We start from the raw sequence: 20,183 nt of genomic DNA, 5'->3' as shown, positions 1-20,183 counted from the left end.
AGATAGATGGATAGATGGATAGATGTATAGATGAATAGATAGAAGGATGGATGGATGTACATATGTATAGATGGATAGATGGATAGATAGATAGATGTATAGATGGATAGATGGATAGATAGATAGATGTATAGATGGATAGATGTATAGATAGATAGATGGATAGATGGATAGATAGATGGATGGATAGATGTATAGATGGATGGATGTATAGATGTATAGATGTATAGATAGATAGATGGATAGATGGATAGATAGATGGATGGATAGATGTATAGATGGATGGATGGATAGATGTATAGATGTATAGATAGATAGATGGATAGATGGATAGATAGATGGATGGATAGATGTATAGATGGATGGATGGATGGATAGATGTATAGATGTATAGATGTATAGATGTATAGATGGATGGATGTATAGATGGATAGATGTATAGATGGATGGATAGATGGATAGATGGATAGATGTATAGATGTATAGATGTATAGATGGATGGATGGATGTATAGATGTATAGATGGATGGATGGATAGATGTATAGATGGATGGATGTATAGATAGATCGATCTCACAGCAGAAAATATTTTATTTGGTCATGTAAGTATATATTACATTGTGTTCCAAAACATTTTCATAAATATCTATCTAAATATATATGTATATTCTTACAATCTACAGGCTGTTACATTTGAAAAGTCTACATAATGAAACAGAGGGATACTTTATACAGCGTAGGAGGCAACGGGCAAGCAAACAAGCAAACAAGCAAACAAACAAACAATAATTGGCCGGTGCAAAGGAGAAATTAGTTTCTCAGCAGGAAAATTGCGCTAATACACAATGTGAGCAGAACACGGCTAAAAGATGAGAAGGTTTTCCTTTTTACAGCTCTGAGGTAGAACACAAGCTCACAGAGAAACACAGAGAAAGAGAGAGAAACCAAACAAATCATCATCTCACAGCTTTTAAATACACAAAACACACACCTTTTAAAAGACACAACTCTTAAGTGCACTCATTGATAAACATAATAATCATTTAAATAGATAATAGTTCACACCAGAGAGAAACATGCCATGATTACAATCATTGCAAAATACAAGTAAAGCAAGAAAATGTGTCCAGTTTTCTACCTAAATCGAAAGTCTTTTACCAAGTTTCATTTTTATCAAAAAAAGCTAATACACTTCTTCCCATTTGACACCTGATTCTTGAATGCTGGTATGAAATTGAAATATAACTGAATATCATGTTTGTACACAATTTTCTTTTCGTATGTTACAGCATATATAATTCAAATAGACCAGTAACATCTTGACAAGACAGAACAGCATCTGCATGCAAGATTCAAAGGAAACGGAGCAAACAACTGCTCCAGTTAAGGGGAAAAAAACCCACGATCTTAATAAGAGACTTTGAAAACTAGTCACGGTCAGACTCACGGTCAGACTCACGGATGACGGGGGTGAGTTGGTGTGAGGAGAAAGGCGGAAGAGGCTACCGTAACAGACCGCAGAAGCTTCAGTCCAACATGGTTGATGACTGGCCTGTCAATGACCTGACGAGGAGAAGCACCACTTCGCAGAGGAATGCCATCTCTTCAGACTCTATGAGCAGGTTCAGGTTCAGACCCTGAATCTGCAACGAGACCTGTTTGAGGTCAAATAGAAGAGCGAATAGTGCTGACGTACATCCGCCAACCTTTGAACGGCTTTGGAAAGGTGAAAACAAACTGTGACATGGTGGGACACATTCTATGCTGCTTTTTAAAAAAAGTGCTTCAATGTCCAGTATGGAAACCTTTTAGCAGAAGTTTTCATTAGTGTATAATCACCTCAGAGTTGTTGTTTTGTTATCTTAGAATGAGCCCTTCATATCTACATATGGAGCTGGTCTGGCTCCTCACATTGGGGGGGGGGGGGGCACACACACACTGTGGCTTGTATTTCTTTAAACCGATCACGATCCACTCGGGCGGTGCTAAACAAAACAGACGGCCAACGGCAGCAATCTACATTCAGTGATTCAGCCCCATCTCCTTAAAATGTCCCCGACTGCATTGTGAGTTATGCTACAGAAACATATTTTGTAGCAAACAGGGTTGGTTTGGTCCATAAAGGCAAAGTAGGTGGTTGTCTATGGCAGCACCGTGGCAAGGTCGGGGGGGGGGGGGGACGTGGGTCAACTGCGCGACATCGCAAAGTAACCAACAGCGGCAACAGCTCGCTACCTTCCGCCTTCTGTGAGCACGACGTCAATCACGCTGCACCTGCGGCCTCCTCTTGATCCCGCCCCCAGCTCTCATGAGCCAATGGTAGCGTGGCCTGTAGCCTGGCCTACTGACGCCGCGTTTTATCGTCTTCAAGAAGAACAAAAAAAACAAACAAAAGCAACGAGTGCGTTATTTGTACAAAGATTAGCCTGCACACTTTGACATTGTGGACACTGGGAGCACACCGCTGTTTGAGTTTTGTGAATATTCGGCGGTTCGTGTGTTGTTGCTGGTATGATACGCTGCACACAGAGGGGCGGCAGAGCTGGGAGGGGTTGTTTTTTTCCGCAGAAGTTCATGCGCCGGTCCTGCCTGAAGGCCAGGTTCTCTGACGCCATTGGAAAGGGGGCGTTGAGCCGACGGGGTATTCGGTTGGATCACTGTTAGATGAGACAATACACACTGGACCTTTAAATATATACCGAGCTTCAGGCCGTAGTTAAGGCAAATGGTGGAAAAGGAGACATTTTTCATTCTTAGTATCAAACCTTTCTGACTGAGTGTTTATCTGTTATCTGAATATTTGACAAAGATGATGAAACAAACCCATATTTGGTTGTGGACTCGCTGTATTAACCGCATTTCAACACTTCTTTTCTATCTGCGTGAATGTGTTTCATTTTTATCTCCTCTCCTTTTTGCCACCAACACTGTGACTGTCATGAGCATTTAACACATTTCTTGCTGCACTGTCATCCTTTCACATAAGGCAATCTGTAATGAGCCCGTGAGCGTTGCTGAATCACTTATCAAGTCTGCCGTTGAAAGGGCAAATTCAGTGTCACCGTGGCTTCCCTCGGCTCTCCGATCCGCCTGTTAATCATTTCGCACTCGTTCTGTCGCACGTTCTCCTCGTTCATGTGCGACACCTCCGTGGACCCCGCTTCGAACCCGGGCACGGTGTTGGCCACGTGGACCACGTGGACCTTGTTCCTCCCGTTTTTACTGAGGATGCAGCTGAACACTTTCTTGAAGCCTTTGCGAAAGTGCTTGGACACCAGCGCGTACACGATGGGGTTGACGCAAGAGTTGGCGTAGGCCATGCAGTGGGAGAGCAGCCTGAAGGCGTACGTGGTCTGGTTGAAAGGGAAGTCTCCGTACAGGTAGCACAAGATCACCACGTGGTACGGCAGCCAGCAGATGCAGAAGAGCACCGTGACAATGATGATCATTTTGGTGACTTTGCGTTTGGCCCTCTTGGATTCGGACATGCCGTCCAGAGGGTCGACGGCCGTCCACAGGTACTTGATGGTTCGCGTGTACGAGAGACTCACGATCAGCACGGGGATGACGTAGCCGAACAGGAAGGTGCACGTGTCCAGCACCTTCCGGTTCTGCTCCTCCCAGCCGGGGATGCACACGGTGCTGTTGGCGTAGTCGATCAGGTCGTAGTAGCTGAGGTAAGGGCCGGCAAAGACCAGAGAGAGACCCCAAATAATCACCATGGCAACCACCGCGTTACACGGAGTCCGTAGCTCTCTGGAGCGCAGCGGGTAACGGATGGCCAGGTACCTGCAGAGAGAAGACGGACGAACGCGGTGACATGGGATCCACACCACGGCAACGTGATGCTGAGCCCTGTGCTGCAGGGTTATAGGCCGGAAGAGGGCTTCATGTTAACGTCTGAACTTGGTATAAAACATGTGTACTTACATAACCATATTATGACAGGATTATGACTAGAACAAAGATAGTTTACTAGGTCAGGAATCAATGAATCATTTAATGGAAACAAAAGTGCTCAATGACTTTACGTTTGTTACGTAACTAGCATAAGAAAGTCTGCTGAGGGCGCTTGTGATTTTCTATTGTTACGTTACATTATTGCGTTATTATTTTAACATTTTAAAACATATAGTTGTTCTGTTTTTTTGACCTTATCCAAGTAGTTATGTTGCCTAATCGATTAACAACTTTATCCACGTGGCGTCGTGCGTTTCTGCAAGAGTGATACGAGGCTGAATATGAAACGTATTTATGAATCATGTTTTTGGTTCAGAGACGTCAACATTCAACATATTTGTTAAGTCCAGGCTGGTTTCTACTCAATGTTTTCACTCGAGGTCGATGGAGACATCGGGGTGGCCGCAAAACCCTTTAACGAGACACTAATATCAGATTTTTCCGATTCAATAAAAAGAGTATTCTAAAGAACAGTTAGATTTTGAGGCGTCTACTCTCAGGAATAATATAATTTGGGTTCAATGAAGCTGAGACTAAATGTTGAAAGTTGATTCCAGTATCTACGTTTCCGTTGTGGATCACATATTGAACTGGAAGCGTAATCATTTCCTGGTTTCAAAGGTTCAGCTGGCATATTATGAATTACGTCACGACGCAGAGAGCATTGTCTGAGTGAAGACAACGTGACGATTGATTGTGGTTTTACTCCCCCCCCATTAGTTTGATTATATGAAGGGAACACCCACTAAGGTAAGCTGCCACCTCCACGCTCGCTGTTACGAGCACCGCGGCTCACACTGAGGCTTCTGTGTTGGATGATAATCAGTCACACCTTGGTGGGTTTTATTGAATACAAAGCACCTTCGGGAAATATGTCAAACTGGCTGTAATATCCACAGGTTTTGTAGGATTTTCAGTAGGATCGGATCGCCCACGCATCGCTCGGTAAAACCGGCGCAGAGCCTGACTCTTGATGTTGCTGAGCAGGTTGGTCGACAAAGGAGCGAATCCCACCACAGGTCACATGGCGTCATGAAGAAAGAGCCTGATGTTTTCATGCCAGATCTCTTTCAACAGCCTGACACCACACTGCTTTTCACACAGCATCGCCGAGGTTATTGCCTCTTCGTCACCTGGTTTGTTCCTCTTTGAACATGTAAAGCCGTATTTGCCGTATTCAACATGCTGCTTTATGAGCTCAGGTTCTCTGAGGGCTTCTCTGTTTCCGGAGGCAAGGATTCTGGGTAAAGCTGTAAAATCCATGTCGTCCCCATCTGCATTTACAGGACACTTCAGCTAGCTCTTGAGAGTCAGAGGCATTAGCCTTTGGTCTTTGAAACCTGACTGAAATGGGGCCAAAGACACTTCACGTTCAACATGAGAGAATAAAGCACACGGAGGCTCGATGACTTGGACAACTGCAGGTACTCAGAAAGGATTTTTTGATGTTGTACAAAAGCACGAGCTAATGAACGGTCTGTCAAGATGCTTTGCTTTTAGTGCTTTGAGAGCGCTACCAATTATCAGATACCAATTGAATGTAGAAAAGCAGACTGGGAAACATCTTTTATGCTACGAATTACAGCCTCGCCACATTGTCTGTGAAATTGAAACAGCTGAATTTCAATGTGTCCCCATATACTTCACGATGTACTGGCTCGATCCAGATGCTGTTTCCGTATTTTCTTCCCAAATGTATCACTGAGTGATCATATTGGATTTTTGGCCAAACCTGCTATATTCTGGGTAACTGCAGCCTCAACAGATGTTTCTTTTAATGAGGGGTTTAAAAAAAACTGAGAAATCGAGTTTCACATTTTTTGGAGTTGGAGGCACAAATGATATTCTATCTTGCATTTACCTGCATGACTTATTAAGTCAAGTATTTGTGCAAATTAACTCCCTGATTAGAAGCTATACTGGCAAGTTGTTTTGTTTTAGATTGAATCATTTTCACATGGGATATTTCTCTGGCATAAAATCACAGTCAACGTATGATCTGCCTTTGGGCGGCTCACTGTAGCAGCAAATACTTTCCATTAAAAATGTGTGTGTGTGTGTGTGTGTGTGTGTGTGTGTGTGTGTGTGTGTGTGTGTGCTGCTGTTCATTCAGGCTGAACTGTGATTTCATTCCTTCTGGGGATTCCTGGTCTAAAGTGTAACTGTAAGCTGTTGCCTTTTTTTTTTTTTAAACTGGTTACACAGGAACTGAGGAAGACAGCAGAAACCCATTAACATCCCGACCCGGTTGTTCCTGCTCTTTTCCAGACTGAGGAGGAAACGTCTCGCTGGCAGGCTGAAAAATCCATTGAACTCTCTAAATTGTTAATACAGCCAGTGTGAGCAAATGGTGTCCGCTGCAGAGGGCAGCTGCACTCCTGCTCTGTTCATATTGACTGAGCTGACAACGTTCCCGACTACTTTAATGACGGCCTGGCGCTCCCTCTGCAAGGGATGTCATTTTAAGGATAATGCACGATTTTCTCATGAGACGGTAAATTACATATGCGGCATCTCTGTAAGGTCGTATTGGTCTTTTACATGACTGTGTACCTCCGGGGTATACAAGTGTGGACTTGAATACATTATTCTTTTAGGTCTGATACTCTTCGTTGTCATATAAATCTTGCTCATACTGATATGATTAATGGAGATGGTCTTTTGAAGGAAAACGCACAAAAATGTGGAATCATTTTTTCCTAAGATAACACATGATCCGTCGTATGAGGATGCATCATTTTGTGTATTTAGTGTGAGTACGTTTGTGACCTACAGTAGCTGTCATGTTGTAAAGAGTCGGGAATTTATAGCTAAACAGCAAAATATGTTTCTGGAAACATTTGAGGCGAGAAATCTGGATTCATATTTGATATTTGCATTTAAAGAGACTAAACAATAAATTAGTTAATTGCCAAAATGTTAAATAGATTAATTGATAATGGGAAATAATCATTGCCGCAGTTGCAGCCCCAGTAGCATCGACCTTTTGAAACAGGAATAAAAGGGCTTCATGGGAAATGCAACACTAACAATTACCCTCCTGTTCTCTCATTTGTTTACAATAATTATTTCAAGGTAATTTGAAAAGTGTTGTAAATGTCACAAATAAGCCTAGTGGGTGGGTGGATATATGATTTAGAAAAAAAGTAAGTATTTGCCGTGTTGTATAATATGCTGTAGCCTGTTTACGCGCATAATTAAATACTGTCTGGTATGAGATGATTATCAACACACCTGTCAACGGAGACAGCAGCGAGCGTGAAGCTGCTGGCGTACATGGTGAGGTTGATGAAGAAGTGGACCACTTTGCACATGAAGGAGCCGAACACCCAGCCCTCCAGAGAGTAGATGGTGGCTTGGAAAGGAACGCAGAAGATGATGAAGAAGAAGTCGGCCACGCTCAGGTTGAGTATGAACAGGTTGGTTGTGTTGTAGCCCACCTGCCCGCTCCGCAGAAGCACGGCGAGCACCAGGCTGTTGCCGATGGTGCCCAGCAGGAAGATGAGGGAGAAAACCACCGACACAATCACACTGGTCGGGTTCAGCTGGTAGCTTTCAGACGCATTCGCCAGCCCTCCCGGCCTGCTGAAATCCTCAAAGTCAGACATTTCTGAAATACGAAATAGGAGCAGAGAGAAGATGCATGATGATTATCATTTATATCACTTTTGATTGGTTTACTACGTCTTCTGGGTGGAAATCTTCAATCACATCAACTGACAGTTCTGTTCACTCCCCTTAAAGGTGAGCATTAATATTTTAATATAGCAGCAAAAAACAATTTACTCTGTAAAGATATAGAGGAGAATATTCTCTCTGTGTGTTTGTTGTAATCCGAGCTTCTCCTTGCTTTGTTTACATAGCCGGGCCGGCCGTTCTTGCCTCTGAGTGCATGTTAGTGCATGTGAGCGGGCTCCACTCGCTAGCTCTCCGCCGCCGCTGTGCACTGCGCTCATAAGGCAGTTATAGCGGATGAAGCTGTCCCAGCCGACGCTGTTGTCACGGTAGCGTATCTCCCGCCCTCTGATTTCACCTCAGGTAAACACTGTTAGCTGCTGTTAGCGCTGTTAGCTGCATGGTGAGAGCTCTTTGCTAAGTCCTGCCCTCAAATTCAGACCGGCCAATCAAAGCATAGCTTCAGCCAGCTCTGACCAGGGTCTGACAAAGTCCCCCACTGAGCTCATTTAACTCAATCGTTTCAGATTTTTCCTAATTTTCGGGGTGATTTTGTGGATTTGGAGCTAGTCATGCTAAACGTGTAACAGTGATACAGGTTACCTAGGAAAGATATACCTTTCTAAAACGTTGCGTTTCTATGTTGAAACCTGTGGAGCTAACATTAGCAGAGTACGTTAGCACTTTGCTACACTAGCTGAATGTAAACACATGGTGCTTTTGATTTTTAAGGATTGTACCAGTGAAAAGAAGACCTACCCAGCTTTACAGGAACAGTGTTGTTCCTTAATTCTATTGTCTTTTGTCTTGATCGCCGGTGATCTGGTGGTTCACTGATCTTTTGCTTTAGCGTCTATCTTTTTAAATTGTTTTTACTGCTGAATCAGTTTGACATCCTGGATATATCCTTCAAACACATATTGCAGATCCTTCGGTCTGCTTCTTTCGGAAAGCGTTTTTTTTTTTGTCAAGACAATACTTGATAATATGAGTTCAGTTAGTGACAGTGTGGGCTCCATGGGAGCTCCTGAAGCAGCAGCAGGGGGCGGGCTTAGTGAAGGGTTACTTTCACATAGAGATCCTTTGAAGACGGGGCTCATGCGCTGCTAGTTAATATTGATACAATGGCAAAGGAGCTCACTTTAATGATGAGTCTCTGCAACTTTTAAAATGTAACTAAAAAGGTTGACAAGCCTGCATGCACCAGAAGATTTCTTTATCCAATTAGTCCCCAGTGGAGGCATGTCATGCATATTATTAAGACAAGAGTGAGAGGCTGTTTTTAATTGGCTAGTGACGTATTCTCCAATGTGTCCAGGGAATATTTTCACTGTTTAATTAAAAATAAGGTTGCAAAGTCAATCTAAATGGAGCTGTTACCAGCCTAATTTAAATAGGTAATGCAACATTCACACTTTGTAGCACGGCTTTTATTTTATTTATTTTTTTGAAGGGTTTGCTCTCACATTAACACAGTGAGAAAAGAGAGTCCCCTTTAAAGTGAATATGTGATGCTTTTCTGCTATGTAGCCATGTAATACATCGCGGAGATGAGTTGGCTTCAAATATGAACATAAGGTTTTCAAATAAGTGAGCACAGCCAGCAATTGGCCTCTTCTCCTCTCCGATTCAAGAAATGCCTGAGTGCTGTCCTCTGTCATCTTCACTCTCTATAAAGATAAAGAGCAGGAGTCCATCTCTGCTGGGGGGGGGGAGTCTTTGCTTCGAGCCAAGAACACATCATCCATTCGTGGTAAGCAGTGTCTTATCCCTACAATTTCTGACCAGCAATGGCGTCACATTGGAGCCTCTGACTTGTTGCAGTTTTATAAAGCAGGCTCTCTCAGGCTGGCGAGCCTTGCAAAAGTGAGGCTTGAAAGTAAAGAGGTGCTCTTGATGGTGAAGTAGATGAGCTACAGCGAAGAGAATCGCACACAAGCATGATGTCTCCAAACATATTGAGCAGCTAAGACTACAAACCCTGTGTGTTTGGTCAGCGTGCTGTTTGTTTAGTCTACAGACTAGAATAAGGACGTGACATGACAAGAGCATTTAGTCGTAGATAAACTGTCACGGTCCTTCATTTTATTTTGAAAGTGCGCTCCTTATGTGTCATGTTTTGTTTTGCTTCCCGTCTTCGTGTGTTTTCCCACCTTCTTGATCGTCTGCCCCGCCCTGATTAGTTTCACCTGTCCTTCATTAGTCCTGCACGCTCGCTCTCACCTCCTGCTCACCTGTTCTCACTTCCCCAATTAAGCATTCACCATTCATACCGCCTCTGTTCCTTTGATGGTTCCTCTTTTGTTGCCGCACAGAGTTTTGTTTGCCTGTTTCCTGCCTACATTAAAGACTATTTGTGCTTCCCTGTCCTCTACAACATTACGTTCCCATACACCTAAGCTGCATTCTCAATTATGTTTCCAGGGAAACGTACATTCTCCCGGCCTCGCCGTATTAAACAGTTTGAAGACGTGGTTAATGTCATATATTGAAACAAAACGAAAACAAAACCCTACAAACCTACTTGGTTCGGTTTAGTAAAACAAAATCATGTTTTGGCTTCAAATTACAACCAACAAACAAAAACTGTATTATTACTGCAATTATTTAGTTGAGGTTGTAAAGAGCACACCTGGAACTACAATACCAACTGCTATTCAAAAACTTCGGCGGTAATGATGGGCAGCAGGAAGCGGCCATGAAGACTTCCAAGCAACGCTTGTTCATTCATCGCTGACGGCTCCTAAATGAACTGTCTCCTGTATGTGGGGAAAAAAACCCCTCCATGTCACATCACCTTCAAACGGTGGCCTTCACTTAGAAATGTCAATTTTGCCTTTCAGTGTGGAAACAAAACCCAAATTGAGCTACAGTCGAGAATGTGGATCCAATTCTGTTAAATCCTTGGTTAACTCCACGGAATTGATGTTGTGCCGGCAATTTCGTGTAATGAAAAATGGGAACAACCCACATACTTGATAGCGCCATATGCCGAGCTAAGGCTACGACCATAATGTTTTTTCAGGCTAAAAATATTTTTTCTTGGAATCCCCCTAGAGCAAAAATGTAGCTTGATCTGAGTTGAATCGAATAGGCATGAATGAAGGCTGCTAATTATCCCACCGAAATGAACAGACTGGCTTTTGATATATGCAAGACATGGTCGCATCATTATATAATGCCCCGTCACAGATCTGTGGCAGAACAAACGTGATCATTTACAAAAGTCATGAAGCTGAAATGAAATAGAAGCGCTGAGAAGCAAAGCAAAGCAACTTGTTGATGGACAGATTCGATTTTATTCCGGCTCTGTCTAATAATGACGAAATCAATCACAGAAGTGTTGTCTTTTTATGGCAGTAAAGCACAATCACAGGGAACTAATATTCTATAAATACAGACCAACACCAACTGATATCTTGTGAGAGTATTTCAAAAGCTCCCTCTGGCTTTCATACTCAAATCTCAGCAATAACCAGCCTAAAATGAATTATTAAACATTATTAAACTTTCAACAGCCTTTCAGTGTGATAACAGTCTATCTGCATAATCACACTCGCGACTGAGAGCAAAATGAAGAGGACGCACTGATTACAGGCAAATGAATGACACTCTAAAGTGGAGATTGTTGGAATGTGTTCTTTTAAACCTCATAAAGGGTTATAGCATCAGCTGGTCGGTGCTGCAGAAAAATGTTCCTCATGGCTCTCTGTCAATAACTGACTTCAGCAGCCTCTTTCACGGTGAGGCTGATTCCCACATTATTCCCACAAGGAAAGACAATATGGACTGATAATCCATATCCGACTGCAGTGGGATATCAGGGCTTCGACTCCGGCCAGAACCTGTTCAAGAGTCTCAGGGGGGGGGATCCGAGCAAACAGGGGCACACACACAGCACAGGAGCTTTATGGGCTGGTATCAGAGCGAGTGGGACATGTGACTGTCGAAAAGGGCACAATGAGAGTTTGGTTTTTTTTGGAAAATGATACAATGAAAAGTGAAAACAGCAGAGCCAGAGATTACAGGAGGAGGTGTAGGAGGGTGATGATGGGGGTGTAGCACAACCTAGACCAGATTCTGTGGGAAAACACAGGAGAGTCTTCAGCATTTAAAATAAATGATGAGCGGGCACACATGAGACGACAGAACACATCCCCATATTTTGCATCTTTATCAATAAACAACGTAGCGAGAATAAGTCATATTGATATTAAAGGCGATAACACGGATTAAAAGCAGAACTTTAGGTATCGGCCGAGCAACTTCAACATTTCTGCATCTTGTAATCGGATGAATAAAAAGAAGATGCCGCTGATTGTGTGTCATAAAGGCGAACTGGAAAATGCTCTCACCAGCATTTCCACTCCACACAAGCAGCAGAATCAGCATGCAGCTCATGGCAGATGCAGCATGATAGACCTACCGGGCTGATGATGGGTGGACAGCATCCAGAGCTTCCCCTCAGATTAAGAACGAGACTCCCAGCAGACCTGCTTCCTCGCTCATGCTCTCTACGCCGAAGCCTCTGTTCTCCCTGTGTACGTCGCTATCTGCCTGTGTGTTGCTGGTATATCTTACTCTTTCCCCGCCTCCCTCTCCTCCTCCCCCCCTTCTCCTCCCCTCATCCAACCCAACCTCTCTCCCCCTAGTGAGGACTCCTCCGCCACAATCACTTTAATGTTCACTCTTCACTGCAGAAAAGGATTGCAGAGCGGAGGTATGGAGGGAGGCTGCAGCGCCCGCTAATCTATTCACAATCAGTGCATAATCAGGAGGGTTCCCTGACAAATGTCCCTAACACTACATCGATCGCTGCACATACACCCAGATCAGTCTTAAAATGAGTCAGTGACCTTTTGCATTTGCATTAATCCTCCCCATGGCTTGTTATGTAGTGAGTGAAAACCGTTGTCGGCTGAGAGGGAACACATTTCAATTTAGCAAATCAATTCAGGAGGAGCACAAGAAGAATCGTACCGCCTGTGTGACATTGTTGGAGCTGTAATTTGTGGGTAGCATTCCTAAGCATGTCATTTATTTACTAACCAACAAATCAAACTATGAATCACTTCAGGAATTTGATGCATGTATTAAAGACATCTTGTGCTTTAGGCGATGTTTATGGTGCATCTGTATTCATGGCCATGGTGTCAATAACACAACCTCAAGCTAAGCATTAATGCCTAACAGTTGAGGGATCTCAGCGGTTAACAGCTTTGGAGGGTTTAGAAACAGGAAAAGTTATCATGAAATGCATGAAAGTCTCTCCTACAAGCAGATCACTGAATTTATTACTTTATCAACAATATTATAATCACAAAGACCCCACATAATGCTACTTTTTAGTATTGATTGTTGAGCACTATTCACTCCCTTGACAGATTACTATTATAATAACCTGTTTTGAATTATTATTATTAATAAAAAAAGCATGCGGAGGATAACTGCCACGATACAGCAGCTAATGGGGATTCAAATAAACAAACAAACGATAAAAAAAACCCACATAATTAAAATCCCAGCGTGTCGGAGGTAGATGAAGAGGTTACAAGAAACAGTAAAGGGCCAAGCTCACATTTTGTTTAATAAGAGTAAACAGTGGACAAGAATGACTCATGCTGGAGAGAGAGAGAGAGCAGGATGAAACAATTATCATCAATAACTAATATTGTGCCATGAGTCACGACCAATGCAAATACAAAATATATATGGTACAAATGCATGAAACAAATGGGGAACATATCTTAAACAGTACAGTGCATATTTGAATGTATTTACTGGACTCCTTCCTGACACACGTGCAGACTTATCTTCATATTTACATCATAGTAACTAGCTTGCTAATACTAGCTTGTTGCACTTATTGTATTCGTATTACTTATAGCACTAACTGTTTTTCTTGTTTCTGCACTGTACTTTGGCTCTGAGTTATGCTCTGCTTCATGCTCTTAGATGCTTGTTTGGAAAAGGAAATGTACTTATGACTTCTGGTGACTAGTAGTTCTTTTGATTACCAATGTTGAATGCACTTATTGTAAGTCGCTTTGGATAAAAGCGTCTGCTAAATGACTGTAATGTAGTATTGAGAATGCAATGTCCACATGTGGATGCGTCGTCCTCCGGCTTTCTGCTGCTCTTTTTACCCCATAGCCGTTCCCAATTATTGCACCTCCAGGCGACCATCAAACTATCTAGCGAGCACCTGTTGGTTGCTGCACCTCTAATAAGGGATCCATGTAAAGAGAAGGACAGAAGGGGTCAGAAGGGCTCCTGTTATGGGAGGAACTAACGCCTTGGTGGTGAAGTACTGACTGTCCCCTCGTTTATTTACTCACTGGTTCAATTGCAAACCCAGATGAGTCATTTGATGAGAAAACGTTCCGCCAAAGCCAACAGGCTCTGACGTGGGCTGCGGCGGTTGAGTTGGCTCGGGATCCTGATTGGAGATGCAACCTCCCAACCTTCCGTCTGACACGTCCCTGCCTCCACTAGTGCTGACACGCGGTCTGAGCTGCTGTCAGCGAGCGTCCATCAACGAACTGCATGACATCGGGTCAGACAAGGCAGGACGGAGCATCATGTCCACACTGAGAAACAACCAGTGAGAAACAAACGCATGCTTCTTCATCTGTTACATTACAATACTATGATTTGTACTGCTGGATCTTTATGTCATTTCTTATTGCACTTAAAGGTTTTGGAATATTTTTGCCTTGTTTCTATAATATCTGACAGCGACGTGGCAAATTTGAAATTCATCTCACGGTTCAAGCTCCCCCCCCCCCACACAAAGTTATGAACTGCTAACATCTCCTCGGGTTACATGTATTGACAACCGGCACTGGATCACAAAGTTACCAATCAATTTTCCTTCTGGTTATCCAACAGCCTTCGTTAAAAAGGAAGGTGGGGAACGTGGCCGGGTAGTTTGGACAATGAGGAATTCTCGTCTCAGTGTAAGGAAAATGAACATTCGGAAATTCCTCTGGGTGTTGTTTTCAAGTCGGCGTTTCCATGGCAACCACAGATTGAAAGGATGGCAAAAAAAACCCAACACTGGATTGATTTCCACGCAGAACAGAAGGAGGAGCGTGACATTTTACAGGGTAGTCTGCATAGAAATGTAGTGAACTGGTGAATTATTAAAAAGCAGCTTCAGGCCAACAGAAAAAAAAATATATCTTCTGCAAACTTAAGAACGAAGAATTCTCTGTAGACGGAATCTGAGGAGGAGATATTCTGTTACTGTTTGCAAACAAGAATAAAATCAAATCCACACTCCCCTAATGAAGGCAGGCATGTGGCAACACTCACCAGTTGATTGTTTCCACTTAACATCCTTTCAACACTAAGAAAGATTGTGTGACAAGAACCCAACCGTCTTCTGTTTTACAAATATTGTATTCATTCTATTTAATGCTCATCATTGTTTTCTGAGAGGCGCCGTCAGGAAAAAGCAGACTATTCTGCAGTGTACCAGAATGTAGCAGTGACATGAGCTGATGAAAGCAGAGTGAAATGTGCACGGCGTCGAAAAGCAATCAAATTACTCTTGTAATAAAAGTGTGAGAAAAATACCAATGGAATCATTAACTTCAAGATGCAACATTTCCGAGAGAATTACACGTTCTCAACTCAATTACGCTGCACAGACCGTCTAATAAATACGTCTTCCGCCAAGGTGTAAAAGCAGGCGGTCAATATTGACGTTTTACAGTAGAAATCAATTACATTGCGAGTGACCGCTTTATATGTCACACCTGTATGTCAAGTTGGGTTTTTGTCCTGTCTCCACGTTTGTTTTGTGACTTCCTGTTTTATTTTGGAAATTAACTCTCCTCTCGTTTCAGGTTCCTTGCCCTTCCTCATGTGTCACCAGTCTGATTGTCTTTCCTGATTCCTGATTGTCTCCACCTGCTCCCCCACTCCCCTCGTGTACTTATAGTCTGCGTCTCCCCTTGTCCTGTGCCAGTGTGTCATGTCCTTTTGCCTTGCACACCCGCCTCATGATATCAGCAAGTCCAAGCCTAAGTATTGTCTATCCCGTTCTTGTTTCTCGTTTCTTGTTTCTAGTTTCCTCTGTAAGAGCGACCTTGTTTTGCATTTTGCCATTTTGATCATCCAGCTCTTTGAGTAGAATCAGAGCCTTTTTATTTGTAGTATTATACCTTCCTTGCGAAGTGATTTTTGGTTTGGCTTTTGCCGTTTTTACTTTACTACTCTTTGAGTTAAATCGGAGTTTTTTAGTTCTGCTTTGTAAGTTTGTTTTCCTGCCTCGCTAAAAGAGGTTTTGTTTCCAGGGATTTTCCTGAGCCTTTTTTGTTGAAAATAAAAGATCGTCAGTTGAACCTTAACACCTGCGTCCGAGTCCTCATCAAGAGTTCCCTCCGTGACATTATATTCTGCATGTGGATCTCGCTCTGTTGGTCCCCTCTCAGCGCAGAAGACTAATCACAACAACAGCCTCAGAGGAAATTAGAGGTATGCATCTAAGGTGAAGCGTTAGCCTCACACATGATCACTGGAGCGTTTTCATTAGCTGGAGCTCGCTCATGCACGGAATCGAGCGAAATAAAAGAGAAGTGCCTGCACTGTGCAGATGGATTTTTAATTATATTAATATTGTTATTACTGATGTATCAGTATGTAAGTAACATTTTACTGTTGTAGCTGGTCCAGTGGTTCCCAATAGGTCAGAACCCCTCTAATGGGCAATCTATAGACTGTATATAAGAAGTGGGCACAGTCGTCGTGACGTCACCCATGGACCGCTGTTTTGAAGCCTCCAGTTCAGGCTTTTTGATCGGCGCCATCTTGTTTTCTGGCCATCGCCATCTTGGCTTCTTGCAACCAGTGAAAGGAAGTGACCATATTTGGACTGCGGAGGAGTGGCGTTGAGACGTATAAAAAGAGAGTCGCGTCAACGGAATGTCACATGATCGACGCAGACTTCAGATAGTTCCAGGAAGTACTTGACGGGGAATTTGCATACATAGATATTGGTAGAAATCGGTACGGACGGAGAGGATTGCGATTTTGGCTTATTAATGAAAAAGCACCATTAACGTGCACAATGTTTACTGGTACTAAATCAAGTGAGAAGTAGGGTCATATTCTCATAGACTTCTATGCAATCAGACTTCTTGTTGCAACCAGAGGAGTCGCCCCCTGATGGCCATTAGAGAGAATGCAGGTTTCAGACACTTCCACATTGACTTCTCTTTTCAGAACTGTAGGCTGCAGCTTGGGGTCACCAGGTAAATCTGGGGCGTCATGTTTGAGATGATTCAAAGGGTGGGAAAGAAGGAAAAACATTCAGCGACACACATTTGCATTTATTTCTCTGGACTTTTCTCTTAGCTTTGCTTTTTTGTAAAGAAATCAGTAATCAACAAGAGTAAATGCACTTTCCACCGCTGGCTATGACATGTCATAGTCTCAGATTTTGATGAATTAGTTTGTCTCTTAGCAGTATGGCAGAAAAAACCAAGAAAGACATAAATTCCGAAAGTTGATTAAAAAAATAAAGCCTTGACTTACTGTCTTCACTCACCTCCATTCAAACTATGTTGGCAGCTGGCAAGGCTACTTGGTTGAATCATTACTGACTCATCCTACACAAACTCGGTAATGTTACAAAGAGCAGGAGTGCGTGCTCGTATTGAAGTAGTTGTTTTTTAAAAGAGGCGGCCGTGGGAGAAATATGTGAATGGAAAGAAAGGAGGCAAGATGTTTGCATACCAGCTGATTTGTATAACGTGAAAGTAAATATTCAGTGACTGACTGGAACTGCAAATATCAATGGTTCACAACAGATAATGAATACAACCCTTCAGAATATATATTTCCAGAAGTGAATACACTGGATACGTGTTTTTTTCAGATAGAGACAGGCTAACGAAATGTTTCATAAACATTGTCTAAACTTGGAGACGATCATGGATGAATTGTATTGTACAGACGTTCATGGTGCCCAGAGGATGGATCCTATAAACGTTGGTGATCCTCTTACTTTTTCTCTACACATTTGTGGCTTTGAGTCAAATGTTCCAACAACTATTGTATGCATTGCCATGAAATCAGGAACAAGACCTTCATGCTCTTTGGAGATGCCCTTTGTTTACCTCTAGCGCCATCATCAGGTCAATATTTAAATTTGCCCTACACTTTGGTTTATTACCAAATTTTGGAAAAACTAATGACATTCACACCAGCTTAGGCAATATTCTGTGTTTCATCCTGATAAGCAAACGTTAGCATGCTTACTTACAAGAGCAGTGTGCAGGATTAAGGGGTATTTATTGGCAGAAATTACATATAATATTCATAAGTATGTTTTCACTAGGGTATAATCACCTGAAACTATGAGCATTTGTGTTTTTGTTACCTTAGAATGAGCCATTTATGTCTACATAGAAGACGAGTCCTCTTCAGGGAGTCCGCCATGTTGCCATGTTGAATTGAGGGGTGCCACTAAATCTGACTCACTGTCCCTTTAACTAGGATGGTGAACATGGTAATTATAGCTACTAAACTTTATCTGGCTGTGCTCTTTTAGTCTTGTGATAATGGCAAAGCTTATGGATTTAATTACTTTTTTTTATATGTGAAAGCTAAACTAGTAGGCAGGGGTTTCAGTACATTTTAAATGAGCATGTGTTGGAGGAAGTAGGCAGCCCATCTCATAGAGCACAGCTGTTTGAAAAGCTTTGCTGTGAGTGTTTGGCGCTGTGAGTGAGAGGAGAGTCGGATGAGAAAAGAAATGAAAAGCAAGGCATGGATTACACCTCAGCAGCAGACTCTTCACAGTGCTAACATGAGGTTTGATTGCAGACTGAAATATATGCATTGCAAAATGCCACCACGGTTCAGTCCAGGTCTCAGTTGCATACACGGATATATAATTATCCCCCGGTTGTCATAGCAACCATCTCAGACGTTGTCATGAGTGTGTGCTTTATGTTGAGTTCGCCATTTTTGTCTTGGGGTGTGATACCGCTGGGGGTTGTTTTTCAGAGTCCCGGTTACATAAAAAGAAGCTTGTGAGGCTGAGCGGAGCCTCTGTAAGCATCTTCTTCAAAGAGCTTTTTGGCTTTTTTTTTTTGTTAGAGAGCCTGAAGTTGACGATATTTCAACTCTTCAGAATTTTGGCAGAGCCACCTTCTGGCATCTGACAGTTTAGAGGTATGCTAACCCGCATTGTTCTCTCTCCATGGCGATCAGTCTGAGCAGTGGAGCAGGAGAAATGCCACCATGGAGTGGATCTAGAGACAGCAGTGGCCATTAGAATTATAGGATTATTGGTGTACAAACGGTATTTTTTTTTTCCTCCTCTCATTTCAATAACATACGCATTTCTGCCACTTTCCTCCCCTACAAGCATTTTTCTTCATTCTGCAAACACGATTTGTTCAAGCATCCAGCTTCCACATTCAAGTCTGTGGTCGGTGTGACGTATTGCATGCACTAAAGCCATGGCTATATGGATTTGTTGGCATTATCTTTCAAAAGACCTATATTAGACAATGGGTTGTACCAGCCTGCTGTCAATACAGGTTGATTTTGTTTTGACCTCAATCTTTGTTGTCGCACTGATGCTGAGCAAAGAATGCTTGGCTTCACGGAGGAGCTGCCAGCGAACACAGTGAAGCATTCATTGGCCTCAGAAACGCCACTTCAAACAAAACATCGCCAAAACAACAGATGGACAGCGCTCACTGTGCCATGAGCATCTCAGTGACTCTGCAGGATTAACAGACTGGCAGAGACAAGAAGAAACTCAGGAAAGTTGAAGAGAATTGTGGGAGAATTTCCTTTTGGTTTGGATGCAAAGCAGACAAACACCTTCATCATCGGAGTAGAGGCCTTATGATCGCTCAAACGCTGTTCATATCAATCATATTATGGATTACATTACATTAGAGTCATGACTTACAATTCAGTATCTATCTATACACCATGTAGGCACAGCTATGGGAGCAGTTTTGGGGTTCAGTGTCTTGCTCAAGGACACATTGACATGAGACTAGACTAGCGGAGCAGGAGCCGGGGATCGAACCGCCGTGGATATTAAGCTACTCGTTGAAAACGTATTTATTTATTTTTGTTGGATGAACCACAACTCCTTAGCCTCAGATTTGCTTTTCCTATAGCTTTTTTTTCAGACAATTGTGACGGCCGAGAACATAGCGAACCCACACAAGACTCCAAAGGTCTGCCCTCTGCCTCAGCCGGAAGAACACGACGTCCCTAATGCTCAGTGCTATACTGTGTGTTCACACAGAAATACCCCCAACTCAGCACAGCCACTGCCTCAGCTGTTCACATTGAAAACCAAAATATGATTAATTATTAAAACCAGATAAACCTGAGAGCAGAAATGCTGCTCATTATGGCTTAAATAAACTGTTGAGTTGTGGAAATGTCTTAAGAAGAAGTGGGTTACCATGGATATGTATGCAAGCAAAAAGCAAACATTTATTTTATCAAATGACCAAAACAAATGTTGTGAATCTGATATTATTTAATGATATTCAAACATCACA

At 42.6% G+C, this 20,183-nt stretch overlaps 1 protein-coding gene across 1 annotated transcript; it reads right to left on the bottom strand.

The window, feature by feature from the left end:
- Window positions 1-524: 524 nt before the first annotated feature.
- Window positions 525-12,166, bottom strand: LOC137888418 (galanin receptor 2b). Its single transcript, XM_068731800.1, has 3 exons — window positions 12,062-12,166; window positions 7,195-7,570; window positions 525-3,789 (listed from the first exon to the last, which is right to left on the bottom strand). Exons 1-3 carry the CDS (start codon window positions 12,084-12,086, stop codon window positions 3,027-3,029), a joined length of 1,164 nt encoding a protein of 387 aa, XP_068587901.1. The 5' UTR covers window positions 12,087-12,166; the 3' UTR covers window positions 525-3,026.
- Between the last annotated feature and the right edge of the window lie 8,017 nt (window positions 12,167-20,183).

Source organism: Cebidichthys violaceus, unplaced genomic scaffold (genome assembly GCF_023349555.1).
Source record: "Cebidichthys violaceus isolate CVI_PGR_0920_01 unplaced genomic scaffold, fCebVio1.0.p SCAF_535, whole genome shotgun sequence".
NCBI classification, from domain to species: Eukaryota; Metazoa; Chordata; class Actinopteri; order Perciformes; family Stichaeidae; genus Cebidichthys; species Cebidichthys violaceus.
The sequence above is the reverse complement of the archived record's forward strand: the minus strand, read 5'-3'. Positions and strand labels throughout refer to the sequence as shown.

What these genes read in the sequence shown, in the direction of transcription:
- LOC137888418 (XM_068731800.1), bottom strand. Translation starts at nt 12,086, where the DNA reads ATGCTGTCCACCCATCATCAGCCCG. An exon ending in GTCCACCCATCATCAGCCCG is followed by an intron (nt 7,571 to 12,061) that starts GTAGGTCTATCA and finishes TTCGTATTTCAG; the next exon opens with AAATGTCTGACTTTGAGGAT. An exon ending in GCTGCTGTCTCCGTTGACAG is followed by an intron (nt 3,790 to 7,194) that starts GTGTGTTGATAA and finishes TTCTCTCTGCAG; the next exon opens with GTACCTGGCCATCCGTTACC.